The 21,920-nt window shown below is 43.2% G+C and overlaps 3 protein-coding genes across 6 annotated transcripts in view; 2 read left to right on the forward strand and 1 right to left on the reverse strand.

Moving 5' to 3' along the window:
- Window positions 1–1,173, forward strand: part of LOC120063190 (ubiquitin carboxyl-terminal hydrolase 48-like) — a 21,981-nt gene extending 20,808 nt beyond the window's left edge. For all 4 annotated transcript variants that reach the window (XM_039013404.1, XM_039013413.1, XM_039013420.1 and 1 more), the window contains one exon: window positions 102–1,173. In XM_039013404.1, coding sequence (XP_038869332.1) covers window positions 102–159 — 58 coding nt within the window. In that variant the 3' untranslated portion in view covers window positions 160–1,173. The remainder of the gene's footprint in view (window positions 1–101) is intronic.
- Window positions 1,174–3,683: 2,510 nt separating this feature from the next.
- Window positions 3,684–14,233, forward strand: LOC120063223 (zinc finger and BTB domain-containing protein 40-like). Its single transcript, XM_039013453.1, has 13 exons — window positions 3,684–3,788; window positions 4,481–4,643; window positions 4,814–5,337; window positions 5,476–5,591; window positions 6,419–6,620; window positions 6,841–7,257; window positions 7,462–7,668; window positions 7,838–8,002; window positions 8,174–8,388; window positions 9,221–9,380; window positions 9,587–9,637; window positions 13,058–13,278; window positions 13,953–14,233. Exons 2-13 carry the CDS (start codon window positions 4,495–4,497, stop codon window positions 14,136–14,138), a joined length of 2,613 nt encoding a protein of 870 aa, XP_038869381.1. The 5' UTR covers window positions 3,684–3,788; window positions 4,481–4,494; the 3' UTR covers window positions 14,139–14,233.
- Window positions 14,234–15,885: 1,652 nt separating this feature from the next.
- On the reverse strand, window positions 15,886–21,226 carry LOC120063359 (cytochrome b561 domain-containing protein 1). The gene is made up of 3 exons (XM_039013701.1): window positions 20,564–21,226; window positions 18,227–18,264; window positions 15,886–17,008 (listed from the first exon to the last, which is right to left on the reverse strand). Exons 1-3 carry the CDS (start codon window positions 20,718–20,720, stop codon window positions 16,508–16,510), a joined length of 696 nt encoding a protein of 231 aa, XP_038869629.1. The 5' UTR covers window positions 20,721–21,226; the 3' UTR covers window positions 15,886–16,507.
- Between the last annotated feature and the right edge of the window lie 694 nt (window positions 21,227–21,920).

Genomic DNA, 21,920 nt, shown 5'->3' on the forward strand with positions numbered 1-21,920 from the left:
GTTTACATGCTTGACCTGCAGTATGTGGAGCTATGTTAAATTTGACCAGATTGATTGATTGTATGTCAATGTTGGTAAAACATGCATATGTATCCATTTAGGGACTGGGCTTCTTGGCCACTGAAGAGAACACAAGTCGCTGCCCTCGAAGCGGACTGAAGCTGGACAGCAAGAATAAAATGCTTGAAATAGTGTCCATGAATTGAGGAAAAAGTGCTTTAATTTTTTTCTTTTTTAAACTGTGACTATGTTGCAAACCCTTTCTTTATCACAATAGTAGCGGCTGGCTTTTAATATTTAAAGACGTTTATGCATTCTCTGGGACTTTGCTGTCACGCTCTCTTTGCCCGGACTGTGAGTAGAAACGGGTCATTAGTTGAGTGGCATCTTCCAATATGGAGCCCAAACTTCTCTCTTCTGTCTGCTTCCGTAGGCTTCTGAGAGGATAGGCCCAGTCGTAGAAGGTGCCCATTTTATTTCGATTGTAGGACAAAATTTTCCTTGAATTTTACAAGAGAAATTTTTTTGTTCAATGGAAGCTTGTGGTCATATTTAAAGAATGCATAATACATATTTAAAGAATGCAAATGTTAAATATTGAAAATTGTAACTGTTTGGTGGTTGAACAACCTCAACAAAGTTAACAAAATACTCCCTTGTGACATTTAGGAGAAGAAAATATGTATATTCCTTAAATGAGTTTAAAAAAACATAGGAAATTTAGATTAGATTGTGCTGCAGTCAGAAACAGATGCAGGCCTTGGTGTGAGCTGTTCTTTTCTCTATTTCATATGGGCAATAAAGTTGTTTTCTTCTAATTTGAATGTACAGATTCTCACACATTGTTTTGGACTTGTTTGTGCACTGTAGGAAAATACAATGGGCGGTTTCCCTGACACAGATTAAGCCTAATCCTTTGTCCTGGAAACCGCCCCTTTGACCACTGATATTGGATTAAGTATATATACTCACATTTTGTAATTCATTCTCTAATATACACAGTAAACCAAGTCTGGATGTATTGTACTGCAACTACAAGAGGCGATGGTTGGTGTTTGTAGTTTTAGTACTACTATTTGCATAATTTATTTTTGCAATTGAAGAAAATTATTTCACTCTAATTTAAATTTCTCATAAGTGAATAAACATTGAGCACAGTTGAGTTCTCCCTAAGCACTGATCTTGAAGTATTTGTTGCCAAAGAGGGTAAACTGATCCCAGATCTGTGTCTTTTTAATGTAACGATTTAACGAAATGCCTTTTGGAGAATGCGCAGTTTGTTGGTCGAGCAGTGTGCCTGGAAGTGGGTGTGTCAACAGAAGTGTATAAAAAGCTGATTCAAATTACATTAAATGTGGAGAATGATAGGCTACATTTGCATCTGTTGGTAATCAAGTAGGCTATTCATTTGTATGCCATAGCAGGTTACTGTAGCCTACCATTTGATACAATAAATATATTGAAATGACGATATCACTGGAGTCATTGCAAGTCAATTTGTGCCACTTGTGTAGCCAACCTGGAGCTGGCAAACGGGTTTAATAAATAGCATATTACTCAGTTTGTTGTTGTAGCCTTATTTGTTATTATGCAATTATTAATGGCCATATTTAGTTAATTAAGTTGGAAGTTATCAATTGGGATCATGGTCACAGCTCTATAGCAAATGTATCATTCTCCACATTCAATGTCAGTTTCATTGTGGACTTTTCCCTGAAATTAGATGTTGGCCTTTCAGGGGCTATAGGCTAATGTTACCTGCATCTAGCTCAGCAAACCATGGCAAAGTTCAATTGCAATTATAAACCCAGATTTTAGTTACTGTTCTCTTCTTTAATATCCTTCATGTTTAGAGGGAATGTTTTCCCATTTGTGGACCCAAACATAACACACACATCAATGGCCTTTTTGAAAATGTCCTTCAGGTCTTTAATTTTTTCCCCTGCGTGATAAGTTTGGATGCTGTTCACATGGGAAACAATCAGCCCAGGCTAAACGTTTGTGTGATTTTGAGAGCCCATCTATTAGTACTTGCATTGCATGTCAAATCTGTGTTTCAGGATTGTTTAGCTTGAGCGGAATAGGCAATATGTATATATGTATTACATTTGTTTGGCAGGGGCAATGTACAACAATATAAGTCTCAGAATATGAGAAGTGATCCATTGCACCAGATTTGGATGACAGCAAATGTAAATCTGCAGTCCCCGGGCAGGTGAACATACAGTATAAACATTATGTACAAACAGATGCCAAGATGAATAGGCTATGTATCAGAATAACATGTAGGCCTATCATTCAGGACCGACCATTGTGTTTCCAAAGGTAATTCAAGATTTACTTTATTGTCCCTAAGTGGAAATTTGTCTTGGACACAACTGCTGCATACAGTAACAATACAAACAAAGTACATTCAACAACAAACATTGCAGGTGTCCCTATCATACATAGCCCATCAAATCACAGATGAAGAAACACCTTCCTAATATTGAGTGGCACCCCCCTTTGTTCTCAGAACAGCCTCAATTTGTCGGGTCATGGACTCAACAAGGTGTCGAACGTGTTCCACAGGGATGGTGGCCCATGTGGACTCATGCTTCCCACAGTTGACCAATCTTTCTGTAGAGGGGTCATTATAGTTTGTAGGCCAACGCTACAGTCGATTTTGTGAGAAGACCGATTTTTGGGGTGTCTCATTGTCTGACAAACACCGCTCTAGCTCTGTCACCTTTCAGCGCAGCTGCGTAAGTGTTACGTAGACGGATGTGGTGGATTGAGACGCATTCAATGCAAAAAAACAACTCTATTTTAAATTGACGGATTTTTGTATTCTAATTAGATTGCCAAGAGGAAGGAAGCAGACATCGACATTACGAGGTTAAGAAACGACAGAATAGCACACTCAATCAAAACCGTCTAACCAAGAGGTCCCCAGGGGCGAAGCGGTCTAAGGCACTGCATTTCAGTGCTAGAGGTGTCACTATAGACACCCTGGTTCGAATCTAGGTTGTATCACATCTTTCCGTAGAGGGGTGATTAGGAGTCCCATAGGATGGCGCACAATTGGCCAAGCGTCGTCTGGGTTTGGACAGTGTAACCCGTCATTGTAAATGAGAATTTGTTCTTAACTGACTTGCCTGGTTAAATAAAAATAATTAGAGCGCTGTTGAGCCTCCTACTTATGTTGACATGCCCACTTTCAGACACTCCACATATGCAGTTACCCATACCATAGATACTTTTGAGTAGATAAGAAACGGCATTGGAATCGTATTGACGCAGATTGTGTGTTCCCATGCGTCGTCAATGGACTGCGCGATGTGTTCTGGGCGATGCTGGGACAAGGGGAGCTCTCCTTCAAGGAGTGTATGGGAGTCATTTGGGCGCTAGCTCAAAAATCCAACATAAGCATGAATTTCGTCGACAAGAAGTACAACATGACAAATATTTTCCAAGATGTGATATTAACTTATCTCTGTAATATCGTAAAGCTTTGTAATCGCCATTACATACTTTCGAGGAAAATAGGAAGGTTTCTCGACTCATACCCTGACTTGGAGACGGGATTGCGTGACGCAGCATGACAACGTGAACTCGATTGGTCGATAGTCTGCTGTGTGAGGCATTATACGTTCCATTCATTGCCCAATGGGATTCCTATCTCCTATTTTCTCTATACATACTTGCGAGCAATCGCCATTTCAAAATACCGAAGCTTTATTGCGCTGTTTAGTTTGTTCATCGACGGAGTTTAAATAAAGAGCCGGATTATTTGAATAACAGTCAAGGTAAAGAGAACGAGGAGTTGTTTTCGTTTGTGTTCTGGTCAGTTTATTTAGTAGTTGCTTATCGTTTCCTTCTGACATTTCGTGACCTAATTCCACTGTCCTCAAAGCTAGCTTTTGATGCTAGCAGGGCTAGTTTCGGGTTGTAGCATGGTCTACATCAGAGTAAAAAACAAATGTTGGTGAGCTAATGTTAGTTAGCTACTTTTCTGTGTGTCTGCAATATTGTCACATCAGATTACTCTGAACGAGTAGGTAACTTTATCTAGTTACGTTACCTATTAGAGGTTATAGGCTATCCAGCTAGCAAGGTCATTTGCCATCTCCCTCGTTGCATAACATAATGTACATAATTTTTTATTGATTACATCACAACACTGCTTAGTGTTTTCCTCTACACATCAAATAAATTCCAACATAAGCATGATGATTTGATGCATAATTTCATGTGCCTTCTGCAACATGGATTTAAAAACAAGAACAGACTCCCCATCCCTCCCTGCCACACACACACCAGTGTGATGACCAGTACAGCGTGAATGTTATTTCTTAAGGCTTTATTTGCAATAATCATACTGTGTGGTTGTTTCATAAAACATGGGTAAAAAATATATTTCACCTCTCTAAATGACTAAAATGTAACCAAGATTGCCAGTCGCCATTACCATGTTTCCTCATTTCCCATACCTGTGCAGGTAGACTGATTGTGATGGAGCTGCCCAACTACAGCAGGCAGCTGATGCAGCAGCTCCGCGCCCTGAGGAAGGAGAGTCAGTTCTGTGACTGCTCTATTCTGGTGGGGGACACACCCCATCGCGCCCACAAACTGGTGCTGGCTGCCTCCAGTCTGCTCTTTAGGTTGATCAATTAATCATTCATTTCAATCAAGCAGCTTTGTCGCTTATACTGTCCAATTAAATGGCACTGTCCTCATTTATGAAAAGTTCCTAGCCTACAGTACACACATTGTAATTTATAAACAATGCGTAGCCTACATGCACCCACAACTTCCCTCTGTTCTGTCTCAGGTCTCTGCTGGAGGGCTCAGACAGCATCTCCATCGACACGGTTGTGGTGTCGTCCCAGGAGTTCTCCTGCCTGCTGGACATGGTGTACACCGGAAAGCTGCCCCCAGGGAAACACAACTTCACCCGCATCATTGCCGCCGCAGACAGCCTGCAGATGTTTGACGTAGCTGTGGGCTGCAAGAACATCCTCACCAATCTGATGAATCAGTCGACTACCCCCACACACACTACACAACCAGCCTCACCTACCCCACCACCCGCCACCACCACCCAACCACAGCTCCAGAGCCAGGAGGCCGAGCACACAGCTTCCCCAGAGACAGCTGTCCCTAGCATGGGAGAGGATGGTATGAAGATTGGCCCCTCTGGAGCCCAGGGGAAGGGAAAGGTGGAAGAGGCAGGTTTGGAGAGTGAAGTGACCACAGCAGCCACACGGAGCGAGCCAGTGAATGTGAAAGAGGAGAGGAAAGAGAAGGATGGGCCACCATCTAAAAGAGCTCGCCTTCAACTTCCAGAGAGCACAGGTGGGTTTGAATTCAAATGGGCTCATTGCGATGTTCCGTTTTGTTACTGTTATGTCCTGATTTATTTTGATTAATTCTGTTATGATGCTTCTGTGAGTCAGGTGACATGTCAACTAAGATTGTATTTCCTGGTTGCAGCTGACGTGGACCCCCTGTCCCAGGGAGGAGTCAAAATGGATACAGAGGTGGTGGATGTGCGGCAGTGGCTCAGAGCACTGCAGACCTGGGACGGCATCTCCACTGAGGAGAGACAGGTGAGACTTTGGATGGAAGACAGTGCCCACTGGGCGCACTACATCATTTCAATGTGGATAATTGGGTAATATTTGGTCGAGAGGTTGATTAATGAGATTACAGCTATATTAAACACTCAAAAAGACAGCCAAAAGTCAGTTGAATTTCCAATGTGTTATCACTATGCTTTCAACCATCTAAAAGCACAACCAAATTCCAATGGAAAAATAATGTCAGATTTTTGATTTAGTTGTCACCCAAATGTCTATCACTGTGCTTTCAACCATTTAAAAGCACAGAAAAGTTCAAATGGGAATACAATGCCAGATATTTTGTTTATTTATACAACAGATTAATGTGTTATCACCACCAGGGCTTTGTTAAAACCCTGGATGGGAGACCAAAGAGTAGCAGTAGAAAAATCCAAACTCCAGTAGGAGGTGCTGCCCAGCCTGTTTTTTTCTTCTGATAGTGGATATAACGTTGAAGATCTGACGTTGGTTTAAAGGTACAAATTCAACATATTTTTTACAAGGTTTGTATATGTTGAAATTTGGTTACCATGGGTACATAATCCTGTAGTTGAAATTTAACCTTTAAAATAACAGTTTATGTTCATGACTATTTTCATATCCAATGTATTTTCCACGTAGATTCCACGGCACAATACGTGGACAAACTACGTTGCAACAACGTTGATTCAACCAGTTTGTGCCCAGTGGGTGGTCTCTGCTATGACAGAATGCACAATTCAATGCAACACTCCATTCCTTAAAACGGTGAACAAGTCTTCCTCTACGACGTTTACAGAATTATTCTCTCATGTATTGACCCTTACTTATCTCAGGTGATACTGTCCTGCAGTGAGGGGGATCCGGGGGGTCCTGCTGTGTTTCAGAGGCTCCAGAGCAGAGTGAAGGAGCAGAGGAGTCTCTCAGCCCAGACACTACTCACCCTGATGGGCCTGCTCAAGGAGTTTCACCCCAATCTGGCAACCCAGCTGCATGAGCACACTCAGCAAGGAGAGGACACCAGTCAGGGAGCTACAGGTACAGAGTAGGGGAAATAAGGACAACAGCATGGTTTCAAGCTTTAGCCAACATGTTTGGCAGCACAACAACAATTGAGTTGACTACAGTGTGTGAGTGGGATCCATCCATCGCTCTTCTGTTGTTTTGGACGTCATTTAAAAACCTTCTCAGGCAACCGATTCATTATCAAATGGTCAATCAATTAGCCTACTCAATGATTTGTTGCATCGATCCCCAGGCTCCGAGGCTGAAGAGCCAGAGGAGCAGCCCCAGTCGCCCACTACTGCAGACGCAGACACTGCCGAGGAGGAGGAGGAAGAAGAAGAGGAGGAGATTGAAGTGGACGGTGAGAAAGAAGGAGAAGGGGAGAGGAAGACTAGATCCAGGGCTAAGCGCTCCTCCCCCTCTCGGCCGTACTTGTGTCGCTGGTGCAGTAAGGCCTTTGGTTTTAAGTGTCGTATGGTGGCCCACACCAAGCGCTGCACCATGTCCAAGGAAGCTAGGCTGCAGTGCCCTGAGTGCCCAGAGGAGCTGCCCACATCGCGGGCACTACAGCTCCACCGCAACAAGGCCCACCCAGAGTCCAAAGCTGCCAAGAAGAAACGGCCGAAGGTGTCCTGTGATATGTGTGGCAGGACCTTCGCTCACCCCTCAGGTGAGTTTGCCCGATTAGGGCTGGGAACGGATTGTGTTAGTGTAGAGGTTCTGCGTAGCAAAATACTTTGCATTGAAAGGGAAGGAGCTCACTATCTTACCCACTACTAATGTATAGCAGGCCTACCAGGTCTTAACCATTCTGCAGGAGCACCTGGTGTGTTATGTGTATCCAGTTTCATTGACTGTGTTTGTTTTGCGACAGGTATGCTGTACCACAAGCGCACAGAGCACTTTGAGGAGAAGCCGTTTGCGTGTGAGGAGTGCGGGGCCAAGTTTGGGGCCAACTCGTCTCTGAAGAACCACATGCGACTGCACACTGGAGAGAAGCCTTACCACTGCAAAAACTGTGACATGAGCTTTAGTGTGGCTGCCGCTCTGGCCTACCACACCAAGAAGAAACACTCCGAGGGTAGGACACACACACACACACACACACACACACACACACACACACACACTGAAAGTCACACACTAGCACCAGATTGAAGAGCTGTAACAGATCTCACATCTCAGGATTCACAAAACAATGCCAATTCTCCAAAAAACAAAATACACGTGTTTGTGGGGTTTGTTTTTAGGTAAAATGTATTCATGTCAGTACTGCGAGGCTCTGTTTGCCCAGTCCATTGAGCTGACGCGTCACGTGCGCACACACACCGGAGACAAGCCCTATGTATGCAGGGAGTGTGGCAAAGGCTTCAGCCAGGCCAACGGGCTCTCTGCTCACCTACAGACCTCTCACAGTGAGTATGATACTCCTGTTTATGCTCCTAAAATATATATATATTTCAAAGTGAGTAGACACCGAGGACATTTTAGAAATGTCTCTCAATCTCGCCTTGCTTTCACCCTTCTCGCTCTCCCTCCCTCCCTCTCTCTCTTTCCATTTCCTTCACTCCTCCGCCCCTCTCCAGACATCTCTGAGCCTCATGACTGTCAGAAGTGTCGTCTCAGTTTCTCCACGCTGGAGGACCACAGGAAGCACATCCAGGAGTGCCACCCTAAGGAGTACCACCGGTGTCCTGAGTGCAACAAGATGTTTACCAACCCCGCCCTGCTGGAGAAACACATAGCCGTCCACGCTGGGGGCAAACCATTCAGCTGCAAGCTCTGCCAGAAGTCCTACCAGGTGAGAGAGAGAGTATCCCTGTAAAACTGCTATCCTTGACTTGAAGGGAGTTTCTGGTCTATGATAACGGGGTTAAACATTTCTTTGAACTTGATCGCTCTGAAAGACTAATAGGCCTATAGCGTACACACCTTTTATATTCAGCCTTTACTATTGAAGGATGAGTTGGTGGGGCATGGCGCTTGCAACGCCAGGATAGTGGGTTCGATTCCCAGGACCACCCATGCGTAAAATATATGCACGCTGTAAGTCGCTTTAGATAAAAGCGTCTGCTAAATGGCGCATATTAAATTATTCACTGAGTGTACAAGACATTAGGAACACCTGCTCTTTCCATGACAGACTGACCAGGTGAAAGCCATGTTCCCTTATTGATGTCACTTGTTAAATCCACTTCAATCAGTGTAGATGAAGGGGAGGAGACAGGTTAAAGAAGGATTTTTAAGCATTGAGACAATTGAGACATGGGTTGTGTATGTGTGCCATCTAAAGGGTGAATGGGCAAGACAAAAGATTTAAGTGCCTTTGAACAGGGTATGGTAGTAGGTGCTGGGTGCACCGGTTTGCAACAAGAACTGCAACGCTACTGGGTTTTTCACACTCAACAGTTTCCCGTGTGTATCAAGAATGGTCCACCACCCAAAGGACATCCAGCCAACTTGACACAACTGTGGGAAGCATTGGAGTCTTTCGACACCTTGTAGAGTCCATGCCCTGACGAATTGAGGCTTTTCTGAGGGCAAAAGTGTGGGGGGGTGCAACTCAATGTTAGGAAGTTGTTAATGTTTTGTACACTCAGTGTATATTACTTACCATATCTCTCCGTCCACAGCAAATGTCGGGACTGTGGTATCATAACCGTACCAACCACCCGGAAGTGTTTGCAGGTCAGACCCACCGGCAGCTCAAGTCTCTGCTGCAGTGCAGCGTGTGCTGCAAGTTCCTCCACAGTGCCAGTAGCCTGGCTAAGCACCAGAAGACAGAGCACACAGGTGAGGATGGCCAGGGAGAGACCCAAAAAATGCCCTGGCTTCCAGGCCTGTCCTGTCCCCCCCCTCCCCCCTTTGCTTGGGTTGCCGTAATCACAAAATGTCTTAATTTTTGTTATTCTCGGATTAGTGTTGTGCATCCCTGTTGTAAGGAATACAATTCTTGTTTTCATTTTAAATAATATAGTTTTATTTTGTGTCTCCTAAAGGCATGTTTGATTCTGACGGGCTGCTGGTGGGGAATCCGGACCTGCAATCAGGTAAGAGCTGCGATAATGTTATATTTCTACATACCATAGCACTCCTAATGTACAGTACCGGTCAAAAGTTTGGACACACCTACTCATTCCAGGGTTTTTCTTTATTTGTACTATTTTCTACATTGTCGAATAATAGTGAAGTCATCAAAACTATGAAATAACACCTATAGAATCATGTAGTAACCAAAACAGTTAAACAAATCAAAACATATTTGAGATTCTTCAAAGTAGCCATCCTTTGCCTTGATGACAGCTTTGCACACTCTTGGCATTCTCTCAACCAGCTTCATGAGGTAGTCACCTCGATTGCATGTTAATTAACAGGTGTGCCTTGTTAATTTGTGGAATTTCTGTCCTGCGTAATGCGTTTGAGCCAGTCAGTTGTGTTGTGACAAGGTAGGTTTAGTATACAGAAGATAGCTCTATTTCGTAAGAGACCAAGTCCATTTTATGGCAAGAACAACTCAAATAAGCAAAGAGAAACAACAGTCCATCATTACTTTAAGACATGAAGGTAAGTCAATGCGGAAAATATTCTAGTGCAGTCACAAAAACCATCAAGCGCTATGACGAAACTGGCTCTCGTGAGGACCGTCACAGGAAAGAAAGACCCAAAGTTACCTTTGCAATCTACTATGCTTAATGAGCACAATCAAAGCAACTGGGCTGGATAACCTTCCTGCAAGATTCATAAAGGATAGTGCTTGTGTCACTGCTTAAATGATAACGCATATTGTAAACCTTTCTATTAGTAGTGGTACATTTCCCAAGGATCTCAAAACAGCCCGGGTGGTTCCACTCCACAAGAAGAGCAGTAAAACAAATGTAGGAAACTACAGGCCTGTGTCAATCCTCAGCACCTTATCCAACGTTGTTGAGATATTTTGTTTTTAAACAACTTGAGGGATACCTTCTTTATGGGATACCTTCACAAACTTCTTTATGAACTACAATCTGGCTTTAGAACAGCTCATTCCACTGATACTTGTCGTATCCACCTTTTTGACCACATTAAGCAGGAAAGTGAGAAGAGGAGCTATACAGGTATGGTCATGTTAGACTTGCAGAAAGCTTTTGACACTGTGGACCATGATATTCTCCTGATGAAACTCAAATGCATGGGTCTAAATTATGTAGCAGTGAATTGGTTTAGGTCTTATCTGACCAACAGAACTCAAGTATGTCATGTTGGTGATGTTCTGTCAGAGGCCAAAGAAATATCCTGTGGAGTGCCGCAGGGTTCTATTTTAGGGCCTCTCTTATTTTTTTATATACGTTAATGATGTGCCAGATACAGTAAAGTGCAAACTCTTGCTTTATGCTGATGATTCAGCCATACTGGTATCAGGGAAGGATACAGTTTACATAGAGGAGACCCTGAGTAAGGAATTGCATTTTGTTAGAGATTGGTTGTCTGACAACAAATTGTCACTATATTTGGGAAAAACTTAATCAATTTTGTTTGGAACAAAACGTAGATTGCTTAGGGCTGACAAGATAACGGTAAACTGTGCAGTCAAGGAGATTGAATCTAAAACAAGTGTATCTTATCTTGGTGTGTCCCTAGATCAATCCCTTTCTGGAGACCTGATTGCTGCTGAAATTCTTTCTAAAATGGCAAACAAATTGACATTTTTATATCGTAACACTAGATATTTTAACATTAAAGTTAAGAAACTGCTTGTCTCAACCTTGATTCAATGTCATTTTGATTATGCCTGCTCTGCTTGGTATAGTGGGCTATCAAAAAAGCTGAAAATGCAGGTCATGCAAAATAATGTTAGCAGGTATATGCTGAATGTCCCCCCTAGGACCCACATAGGGGTACAGGAGTTCTGGGAGGTGGGCTTGTTGCCTTTGGAGTCCAGAGTGGACCAACTTAAACTTAATCATATGTTTGACATCTTAAATGATCGTGCCCCAAGTTACATGAAAAACCACATTGATATGGTCTATAACCAACACGCTCACAATACCAGAGTTAGTGTTGTCTTGTAAAATTCCAAGAGTAAACAGCACTGTGAGGAGCACATTTTTCCATACAGTCATTTGTCTATGGAATAGCCTTCCCATGGAGATCAAGCAAATAAACAGTCAAAGGTTTTCATTTGGACAAGGTTGTCTAAGTAAGGGAAACCACTCCACTGCCCCTTGTGCCCCCTACTGCTGGTCAGGTGTATTTATTTGAATGATCGGTTTTATGTGCAATTGATTGTTTTAATGTGAAATGAATATCGTTGATTTTTAAGGTTAGGGAGAAGGGCAGTGAATAGTGCCACTTTTTAGGTTGTCAATATAAATGAATGTATTCATGGTTGTTTGTAATTTTGTCTTGTCTTTTAATCATTATATGTGTTATTGTTTTTACCATCGAGGACCACTTTGGAAACATGCATTTTAATGAATACTTTCAAGTGATATCCTCTGGGTCCACATTGTGCATTTTGTTGTATTAGTCTGTTGCCCAAAATAAATTAAATTCAACATCAACTGTTCAGGGGAGACTGCGTGAATCAGGCCTTCATGGTCAAATTGCTGCAAAGAATCCACTACTAAAGGACACCAATAAGAAGAAGAGACTTGCTCGGGCCAAGAAACACAAACAATGGACATTAGATCGGTGGAAATCTGTCCTTTGGTCTGATGAGTCCAAATTTGAGATTTTTGGTTCCAACCGCCGTGTCTTTGTGAGACGCAGAGTAGGTGAACGGATGATCTACATGTGTAGTTCCCACCGTGAAGCATGGAGGAGAAAGTGTGATGGTGTGGGGGTGCTTTGCTGGTGACACTGTCAGGGATTTATTTAGAATTCAAGGCACACTTAACCAGCATGGCTACCACAGCATTCTGCAGCGATACGCCATCCCATCTGTGGGACTATCATTCGTTTTTCAACAGGACAATGAACCAAAACACACCTCCGGGCTGTGTAAGAGCTATTTGACCATGGAGAGTGATGGAATGCTGCACCTGGCCTCCACAATCACCCGACCTCAAGTTGGACCGCATTGTGAAGGAAAAGCAGCCAACAAGTGCTCAGCAAATGTTGAAACTCCTTCAAGACTGTTGGAAAAGCATTCCATGTGTCTACCTCATTAAGCTGGTTGAGAGAATGCCAAGAGTATGCAAAGCTGACATCAAGGCAGAGGGTGGCTATTTTGAAGAATCTAAAATATATTTTGATTTGTTTAACACTTTCTTTGGTTACTAGATGATTCCATATGTTATTTCATAATTTTGATGTCTTCACTATTATTCTACAATGTAGAAAATAGTTTTTAAAAAATAAAGAAAAACCCTTGAATGAGTGTCCAAACTTTTGCCTGGTACTGTACATAACAGTCCATTTTTTCTGTCTGTGTCTGCTCTACGTACATGTGTATTGATCTCCTCTCCCCTCCTGTATTCTCCCATACCCAGACTCGTCAGTGGTGAAGTGCCTGTACTGTCCTGGCCTGTTCCCCAGCGAGGCTGAGATGCAGGAGCACGCCAGCACTGAGCATTTCAGCCAAGAGGGGGCAGCGTTCGGCTGTTCTCTCTGCCCGCTGGTCTGCCCCTCCCAGCTTCAGCTCCAGGAGCACTTCCTTTCCTGCCACATAGGGACGATAGAGGAGCAGGAGCAGGCCTCCACCTCTCAGATGGTAAGTCTGCGTCCTAAGTCAACCCCTACACCCTACCCCTTATCCAATCGCTTCCCTACTCAGTGAATATGTGTAATGGCTCCATCTTGCCCTCTGATTTTTTTGATTTAACCTTTATTTAACCAGGCAAGTCAGTTAAGAACAAATTCTTATTTACAATGACGGCCTACCCCGGCCAAACCTGGATGACGCTGGGACAATTTTGCGCAGCGCTATGGGTCTCCCAATCACGGCAGGTTGTGATACAGCCTGGAATCAAATCAGGGTCTGTAATGACGCCTCTAGCACTGAGATGCAGTGCCTTAGACCGCTGCATCACTGATAGACCAAGGGCTCTATTCAATCTGCATCGCAGAAGTTCAGCTTTACAGCGTGATTGAATTTCAAAGGCAATGTTCCTGCTTCAGCTGACTGCATTCACGGTAAACACTGCAGATGTCAGCTCAATTGGAAATGTCCTTTACATTTATATTGCGTAATCTGTAACTCGTAATTGAATAGAGCCCTTAGTGTAATTTTCACCATATTGCTTACACCTATTCAAACTCAAAAAGGGAATAGGGGTTGGGATGACGGGTGGTTTTGGGCTCTAGGCTCTCCTGTATTTAGTCTCTTATCTCATACAGTATATCTATGTTAGTGAAATGTGATTGACATGTCATTCCTCCTATCAGGTGATTGAGACCGAGGAGGACCCCGCTGGCGTGGCGGGACAAGTGATCTCTGTGGACCAATCCCAGCAGGTGTATGTTGCCCTGGGAGACGCAGAGGACGGTCAGTCCAGCACAGAGGTGATGGCGGTCAGCATGGAGGATTTGTTGAACGGAACCGTCACTTTCATCTGTGGGGAGGGCCAGTGACCCCTAACCTCTGGGCTCTACTTCCTGGTGAAGTATGAACTGTCCTAGCAACAGTGGGCAGCTTGGAATGAATAAAACTAACTTATGCTACACCAAGGGACACTGGTTTTGTATCCTGTTTGATTTGTGAATATTGAGATGTGAAAGTGTGTACGTAGATACACTAAGCAACAAAGTGTAACCTCTAAACCCTCAGGATTGGTGTCTTTTTAGAATCCATAATCTTTACCTACAGTATAATGATTCCTCACAAACAAATCATGGGATTCAAGGTTTTTATTTAGACAACACATCAGCAGGTTCCCGTCCAGTAAGCATAAAATGGGAGATAACATTGTTAGGAGTTACAATCTCTTGCATGTTCCTCTTTAAAACAATCCTAGATTACTGACCACTAATAAATACTCAGCTCATCCAATGAACACACAAGGTATAAATTGCCCTCAAACACAGATCTAGGATCAGATTTCCCTACATGCAATATCAATGCTAACCAATAGGGGGATGAGAAAATATTTTCTCCTGTATCAGTGGTTAGGGGCCACTTCTTACTCTAATGAGCACAGAGTTTGAAGGTCATAGCCCTGAGTAGAATAGGCTACATTCATTAGGTGCTCGTAACAAACATTGAAGAAATCAACTTTTCAACACATCTATGTTCATAGGTGCTCAGAAGTGAAAACTAGGCAGACTGGGTGAAATTTTCCAACTGCAAGTACACAGTGTGAGTCCATTTGCCCAATTCCCGAAACTCAAACACGACACTCAGATAACTATTAGAGCATATAATCACACTAAAAAGACCACCTTAGAAACTCAATTCAGCCACACTCGTTGTAGTCAGTAAACACAACATTGCATTAGTTAAAATGAGGACACAGGAGTTTATTGAAACAGGAGGCCGTTGGATTTGTTTTACAAGCAAGTGAAGCGGAGAAGAGATTTGAGTAGTTCAAGAAACTGTGTTTTACAACATGGGCACCAAAGGCCATTTTATTAGTCCGACACCAAGTTACTTTAGCTGCTGCTGGTTAACTTGACCTATAGCATAGCAGGAAATACTAGGTATTTCTAGGTATGCTCTGAAAACAAAATTAGGAACCAACACCTTACTCCTGCGGCTGCCACAGCAGGCAATACATATGAAGACTTGATAGATTAAAAAAAAATCTTTATTGGTCTCTTACTATATTATTCCCTTTTTGTTTGACTTATTTGCCCTTTATCAAGTATAAAAATGGCCCACCAACATGCTGGTATTTGGTCACAATTTCTTTCAAGTGTTTTTACCTACTGAATAAGACTGGGAGAAGTTTAGGCATCGTGATGGTACATCCAAAAGGCCTTTGTGCGCCAGGGGTTTCTAACGAATACCTTAATTCAGAGAAGCTAATACTTTCCGGTGTCAATGACAATGACACACGCACTTCTCAGGACAAGACATCAAAAAGCTTCTTTTTTTTTTTAAACGTACCGTAATGGCTAATGTTCAGTAACATATAGGCTGACTGACGACAGAAGAATCATAAAACAAAAGGTATAAAGGGATGGTAAAATACACACCCACATAGCTGCTCTACTCACAACCACACTCAGGTTGATACACAATGGTACTGTCTTCCCTTAAACCAGGGCTGTCCAACCCTGTTCCTGGAGAGCTACCCTCCTATAGGTTTTCACTCCAACCCCAGTTGGAACCAACCTGATTCAGCTTATCAACCAGCTAATTATTAGAATCAGGTGCGCTAGATGAGGGATGGAGTGAAAACCTACAGGACTGTAGCTCTCCAGGAACAGGGTTGGACAGCCCTGCCTTAAACCATCCAGATACAGTATACAGTGTCTCAGACTTATTGTTCGCTGGATAAAAATTGCAAAGTAGCCTCTGGAGAAACAGATGACGGAATGGAGACGACTTCGGGGTTACATCCACTCTGTCCCAGCAGAGGTCAACTTTCAGTAGCCTTTCAGGGCAGGTCCCATACATGTTTATCAGGATTCAACGGTCACACCCAGGTCTTCTTATAGATGTGTGTGTATGCAACTAACTCCCGTCACTAGTACTTTGTATATGTTTGTACTTGTGTAAGACTGAGTTCCTGGTGGTAGTCTTACAAGATACGTATATCTGTATATAGCAGTTTCCCCAACCTCTCATGAGTACCCACAGACAGTCCACTTATTTGACGTTTCCAGAACTAACACAGCTGATTGAAATTATCATCTAATAAATCAAGCCCCTCGTTAGTTAAATCAGCTGTGCTAGTTGTCGAATACATCAAATACGTGGACTGGCTGGGGGTACTCATGAGAGGTTTGGGAGACACTGATCTATAGTCTACTGTACTGTGAAAACCTACAACTTAGTCTCAGGTGGTGATCTTCTTGCGTGGCAGGTAGGCGTTAGTGATTTGGTTCATGATCACCAGGGCTGGGAACAGCGGCAGCAGCAGGAAGGCGTACCACACCACCCCCTTCACCGTGGCCTGGAACCAGTCAGAAAACATGGCCGACACCACGGTCACAGTCGCCAGCAGGTACACCACGAGGCCACAGGTGGCGTGGTAGAGCTTGAGCCGTGGAGGCGACAGCTTGAGCAGCTTAGGGAAGAGGAGGCAGATACCGCAGGCGGACTGGAGGAAGGTGGCAGCCAGGGTGCCCACCCCCAGCAGGCTGTGCCAGGTGGCCAGGTGGGGGCGCTCTGACACGTTCTTGCTGGCAACCATGAAGCCAACTCCGGTGGCTGCAGCCAATATGACCAGGGCCTGGATGAACCAGTGCAGACGGACTTTACCCTTCCGTGCCTTGAAGCAGAACGGAGTCCCCTCGGGAGAGAAGAGGAGTATCCCCTCGGTCAGGCACAGGAGGTACTGATAGACGCAAGAGGAGAGGTGGAAGACCATCAGAGGACAATCAGAGGGTTAACACTGTCTGAGGATAATGCACAGACAGAGACTTTAACGCAGAGACTCAATAGACAGTGTGTGTGGGGGGGGGTGTGTGTGTGTGTGTAAGAAGGAATCTCTTGTGGTGGGGGAAATAATGTTTCTGAGCCAATTTAGAAAGCTGGGTCAGTTCTGCCCAGTACACAGTGCATCTCATCTGCAACCTATACTCAGCATTGTCCCACTAAACAACAACAAAGGACCTCTGAGCTCTGTTTTTGGAGACGGCTCTATAACGTTCCTCCAGTCAGTCAGTCCTCTGGGTCAAGTTACCTGGTTACGTCATCAGCTCAGGGCTAAGGGTGAACCTGCCTGTCACATCTCTGTTCCACACTTCGATCCATTATTAAAGAAACAGAGGGGGGAGAGGTGAGAGAGGGGTGGATGTATAATTTATTTGCAGCTTCTCCTTTTCCGGCAGCGTGCCGTGGGCATGGCAGGGCCCACATGTAGTGCAGGAGGTAAGATGGTCGTAGAGCTTAATCTCTCGCATGTGAAAGTACCTTACCTAAGACTAGAAGTATACTGAACAAAACTATAAATGCAACATGTTCATTGATTTTACTGAGTTACAGTTCATATGAGGAAATAAATGCAAATATGCAAATAAATAGGCCCTAATCTGTGGATTTCACATGACTGGGAATACAGACATGCAGCTGTTGGTCACAGACACCTTAAAAAAGAATTGGGCCTCAGTATCTCATCATGGTATTTTTGTGCATTCAAATTGTCATCGATAAAATGCAATTGTGCTCGTAGCTTATGCTTGCTCATACCTAACCCCACCCTCACCATGGAGCACTCTGTTCACAATGTAGACATCAGCAAACCGCTCGCCCACGCGACGCCATACACGTGGTCTGTGGTTGTGAGGGCAGTTACCTGTGTCATGATCATGCTGTTTAATAAGATTCTTCATATGGCACACCTGTCAGGTGGATGTATTATGTTGGCAAATGAGAAATGTTAACAGGGATTTAAACACATTTGTGCACAAAATTTAAGAGAAATAAGCTTTTTGCAAGTATGGAAAAATTCTGGGACCAACACTTTGCATGTTGCGTTTATATTTTTGTTCTGTGTATATTATGGTATTTTGTGGTATAATAGTGTGTGTGTTATGTTATCATGATAACTTACTGCGATAGACATACACACAGGATGCCAGGAAAATAGACCTGAAACACAGACACATTGTGTGATTGTCCACACTGGGCAAAACATTTCAATTGAAGGTTACTACTGCAGTCATCAAGTCCTTGGGATCAGTGCTGGTTTTTGCTCTAGACCAGCATTAGACATCTGATAATTGATCAACTGATACTTGATCAATGCTTGAGGTGCTGGTCTGGAACAAAACCTTGCACCCACCAGTTCCCCAGGCCTGCAGGTTTTGTGCTTAAAAGTATACTTCAGGATTTAGGCAATGAGGCTCTTTATCTACTTCCGCAGTCAGATACCATTTTATGTCTTTGTGTCCAGTATGAAGCGAGCTAATGCTAACCAGCGGTAGCGCAATGACTGTAAATCTATGGTTATCACTTCCAGTCATTGCGCTAACGCTAGTTAGCATCGACTCGCAAAACTACCTCCAACTTCCTTCATACTGGAGAGAAGCTAGGTTTCCATCCAATTGGCGACATATTTTCATGCGATCCTCAAAAATCTGCATGAAAACAATATGCACATTTTCCCACCAGAGATGTGTTTCCATCATATTGACTTGTTGTGGATAAAATGCTGTGGGTGATGACGAAGAGCATTTCACAATAACTTTGCAGTTAAATTCCCATGTACCGAGTTGTAAATACAAGTTAAATGGGTTTCCGTCGCATTTTCAACTCTACTGATGGTTTTGTCACTAAAAATGTTGCATTATATAGCTAATGTGCCCATTCTGATATTGGCATGTGCACTCTAGCCAACATGTCACAGATATAGTCTACATCAGCAATTCTCAACTGGTGGGTTTTGAATGGGTCATAAGTGTCAGAGTAAAAAAAAAAATGTATGAAAAATACTCCAGTTTGATTTTAAATGACTAAAACTAGGTATAAAGTGTGTAGAAATGATAATGAACCTATATTTAATCATAATTTAACATCTGAACTTTTTATTCTATCACAGTATTTTCAATGTAGTGTAATTAACAGCACTGTTTAGTGGATTTGGTTGATTTTTGTGGTCTCAAACCAGTGAGTTTAACATTCTTCATCAAGAATATGGGCAAAAATGAATTACTGACATTGAAAAAGGTGGGACTGTCGTTCCCTTGTCATAGAATTGATACATTTACTATCAATATAGCATTAAAAAAAACATCCTGATTGTACTTTGGCAACAAAACCACTGGCCTACATGATGAGATTATTATAGACAAAAGAGCGAGATTATTTGTATTTGTCAAACGGCAGACAAACCAAGCATCGATCATGTCACCTGAATAAAACCCTCAATATTTATTGGAAAGGAGCATCAAGCTCATCACATTGCACCTTCATCACCCTGTGAAGTTCCTCATAGTTGATTTCATTGGTGGCCTAACACAGTGGCTCACAAATCATGGGAAGCTCCCCCTCAACAATTAAAGTTGTTTTCCGGGGGGTACTCAGTCAGACTTTCAATTTACTCTTGAAAGTTGGAGTAGCAGAATGCAAAAGGTGCAATTTCGAAATTGGGTAGTGTGTCATCGGTTTCCCTCTTGTCATGTCAGTCATTGCATACCTTAGAGCTATTTATAACTTCTCAGAAATGTTGAGATGAATTAGCCCATGTCAGATAACGTTTTTTAGCTAGGATCTTTTTAGTCCATAGATTTTATAGAAATGTTCGAGTCACTCATATCACATGAATACACATTACACATGGCAAAATGTGCTTTAAAACGGCAAAATAATATCTGCACCCCATGACAAAAATGTGTAGAATTGCAGGAAATAAGCTTTAAACCTGCTAATTGTTCTCTCCGCCAACAAGAGAGTTGTGAACCGTGCTTGTGCCCATAGAAATACAATTGGCTTGCGCAGGGGACGTTCCCCAATGTTGGAAGGGGGACCTGGCCTAATAAACTGCATATTTTCAAGTCTTAGTGAGAGGACCACACGTCAACGCGTGACTCCAAGTTACTTCAATATGATGGTTATTAAGCAATATTTGTGCATAAATGCGTTTCCACCGCCATTTCTCGCATAATTAATTTTACAGACACAAAAAGATCCCACCTTGTCTAGCGTATTTTTTTGTCGACATTTTGAAATGTTTCTTAGAAATGTACTGTTTCTATCAGGCCCGTCGTGACTTTTTTTATCCGACAGTAGGCTACTTTACTCGCATAAAAAGGTTGAATGAAAACCTGGTTACAGAGACATGAATTAATAATATTCAGGAGTTCATCTGACTCTGGGGAAGTAGATAAAGTGACTCATTGCCAAAATCATTGTCAATAGTTTACAGGTCAACAAGATGAAGGCAACTTACTTGTTCCAGGGCGGGATAGTAGTGAAATCAGTACAGTGAGACCCACAGCTATGACATGCGCAGCGATCACTGCGACCCTTCGCATCCACACATATAGCCAGAACTCGCTCATCCCCAGCCCCTCGCCGACCGGGCTGTACTCCACATCTGCGCGCATCTCTCCGCGGCCGGCTAAATGGAGAGCCTGCGGGCTAACTGTACAATGATAAACCGATGGTCTGTGTTCGCTGAGCGCCGTGGCAGATACATGGAGATTAGTTGGATATAAATTTGGTAAATTAATGTTCTTGAACCGTTGGCGCCAGTCTATCCGTGACCGCGCTCGGGACTCTTGCGCAGCAAGGATGTATCAAATTGCATCACATTCATAAACGTATCACAAACTATGTTGACCAACACATCACAGGAAAACGAATTGTCGCGAAACGATAGATGTGCGGTCTCAACGGATTAGTCTGTAGCTAGTAAATCCCTTCCTGTTACAGAGATTATAAAACGGCAGCATTTTACTGTTACGCACCTACGTAGACTAAATCAAATTCCAGTCCGGCAGGTTTCATTCCAAAACATCCCGCAGATAATGACCAGCTGATACTTTTCGTCCAGCGCACCTGGAATATATACTGTAGGCCTACTACCACTGGTTTAAATCGATCAGGTGGGTTCTTGAATCCACTTCCTGGATAGAATCTCTTGTTGGATGTGACATGAGGGAGTTATTTTACACCCGCCCGGATTGAATCATGTAAAAGCGGGGAGGGAGGAGCGCCCTCTCAAACGAACAGTAATTGCGCAGCTCGGTCATAGGCCAGAAACATATCTATTTTCCATAAAATACATGTTTTAATTTTCTAAATAGTTTTGTGTCTTCACAATGAAAACTATCACTTCAGCATAGGAAAACACAGAATCTTACTAACTACTACACGTGCTTTTTCTTAACCTTTATTTAACTAAGCAAGTCAGTTAAAAGAACAAAATCTTATTTTCAATGACGGCCTAGGAACAGTGGGTTAACTGTTCAGGGGCAGAACGACAGATTTCTACCTTGTCAGCTCAGGGATTCGATCTTGCAACCTTTCGGTTACAAGTCCAACGCTCTAACCACTAGGCTACCTGCCGCCCCGCTTAATTATTTCACTTTTGTTTTGAGCCGTCTGACAGCGCGGGGCAGCTAGCTCACGTCCGGGAGGCAGCCCGGTTCCAGATGGAATGCGAATTTTCAGCCGGTGCAAACACGACTACACGGGCGAGATTAATCGAGCCCCCCCCCCCATTTTAGAGAGGCTTCGGGGAAAAAAACAGCAACGTCACTGACAGAGGAGCCAGTCAGCTGTCAAATCAGTGAGTCATCTAA

Source organism: Salvelinus namaycush, chromosome 2, assembly GCF_016432855.1.
Source record: "Salvelinus namaycush isolate Seneca chromosome 2, SaNama_1.0, whole genome shotgun sequence".
NCBI classification, from domain to species: Eukaryota; Metazoa; Chordata; class Actinopteri; order Salmoniformes; family Salmonidae; genus Salvelinus; species Salvelinus namaycush.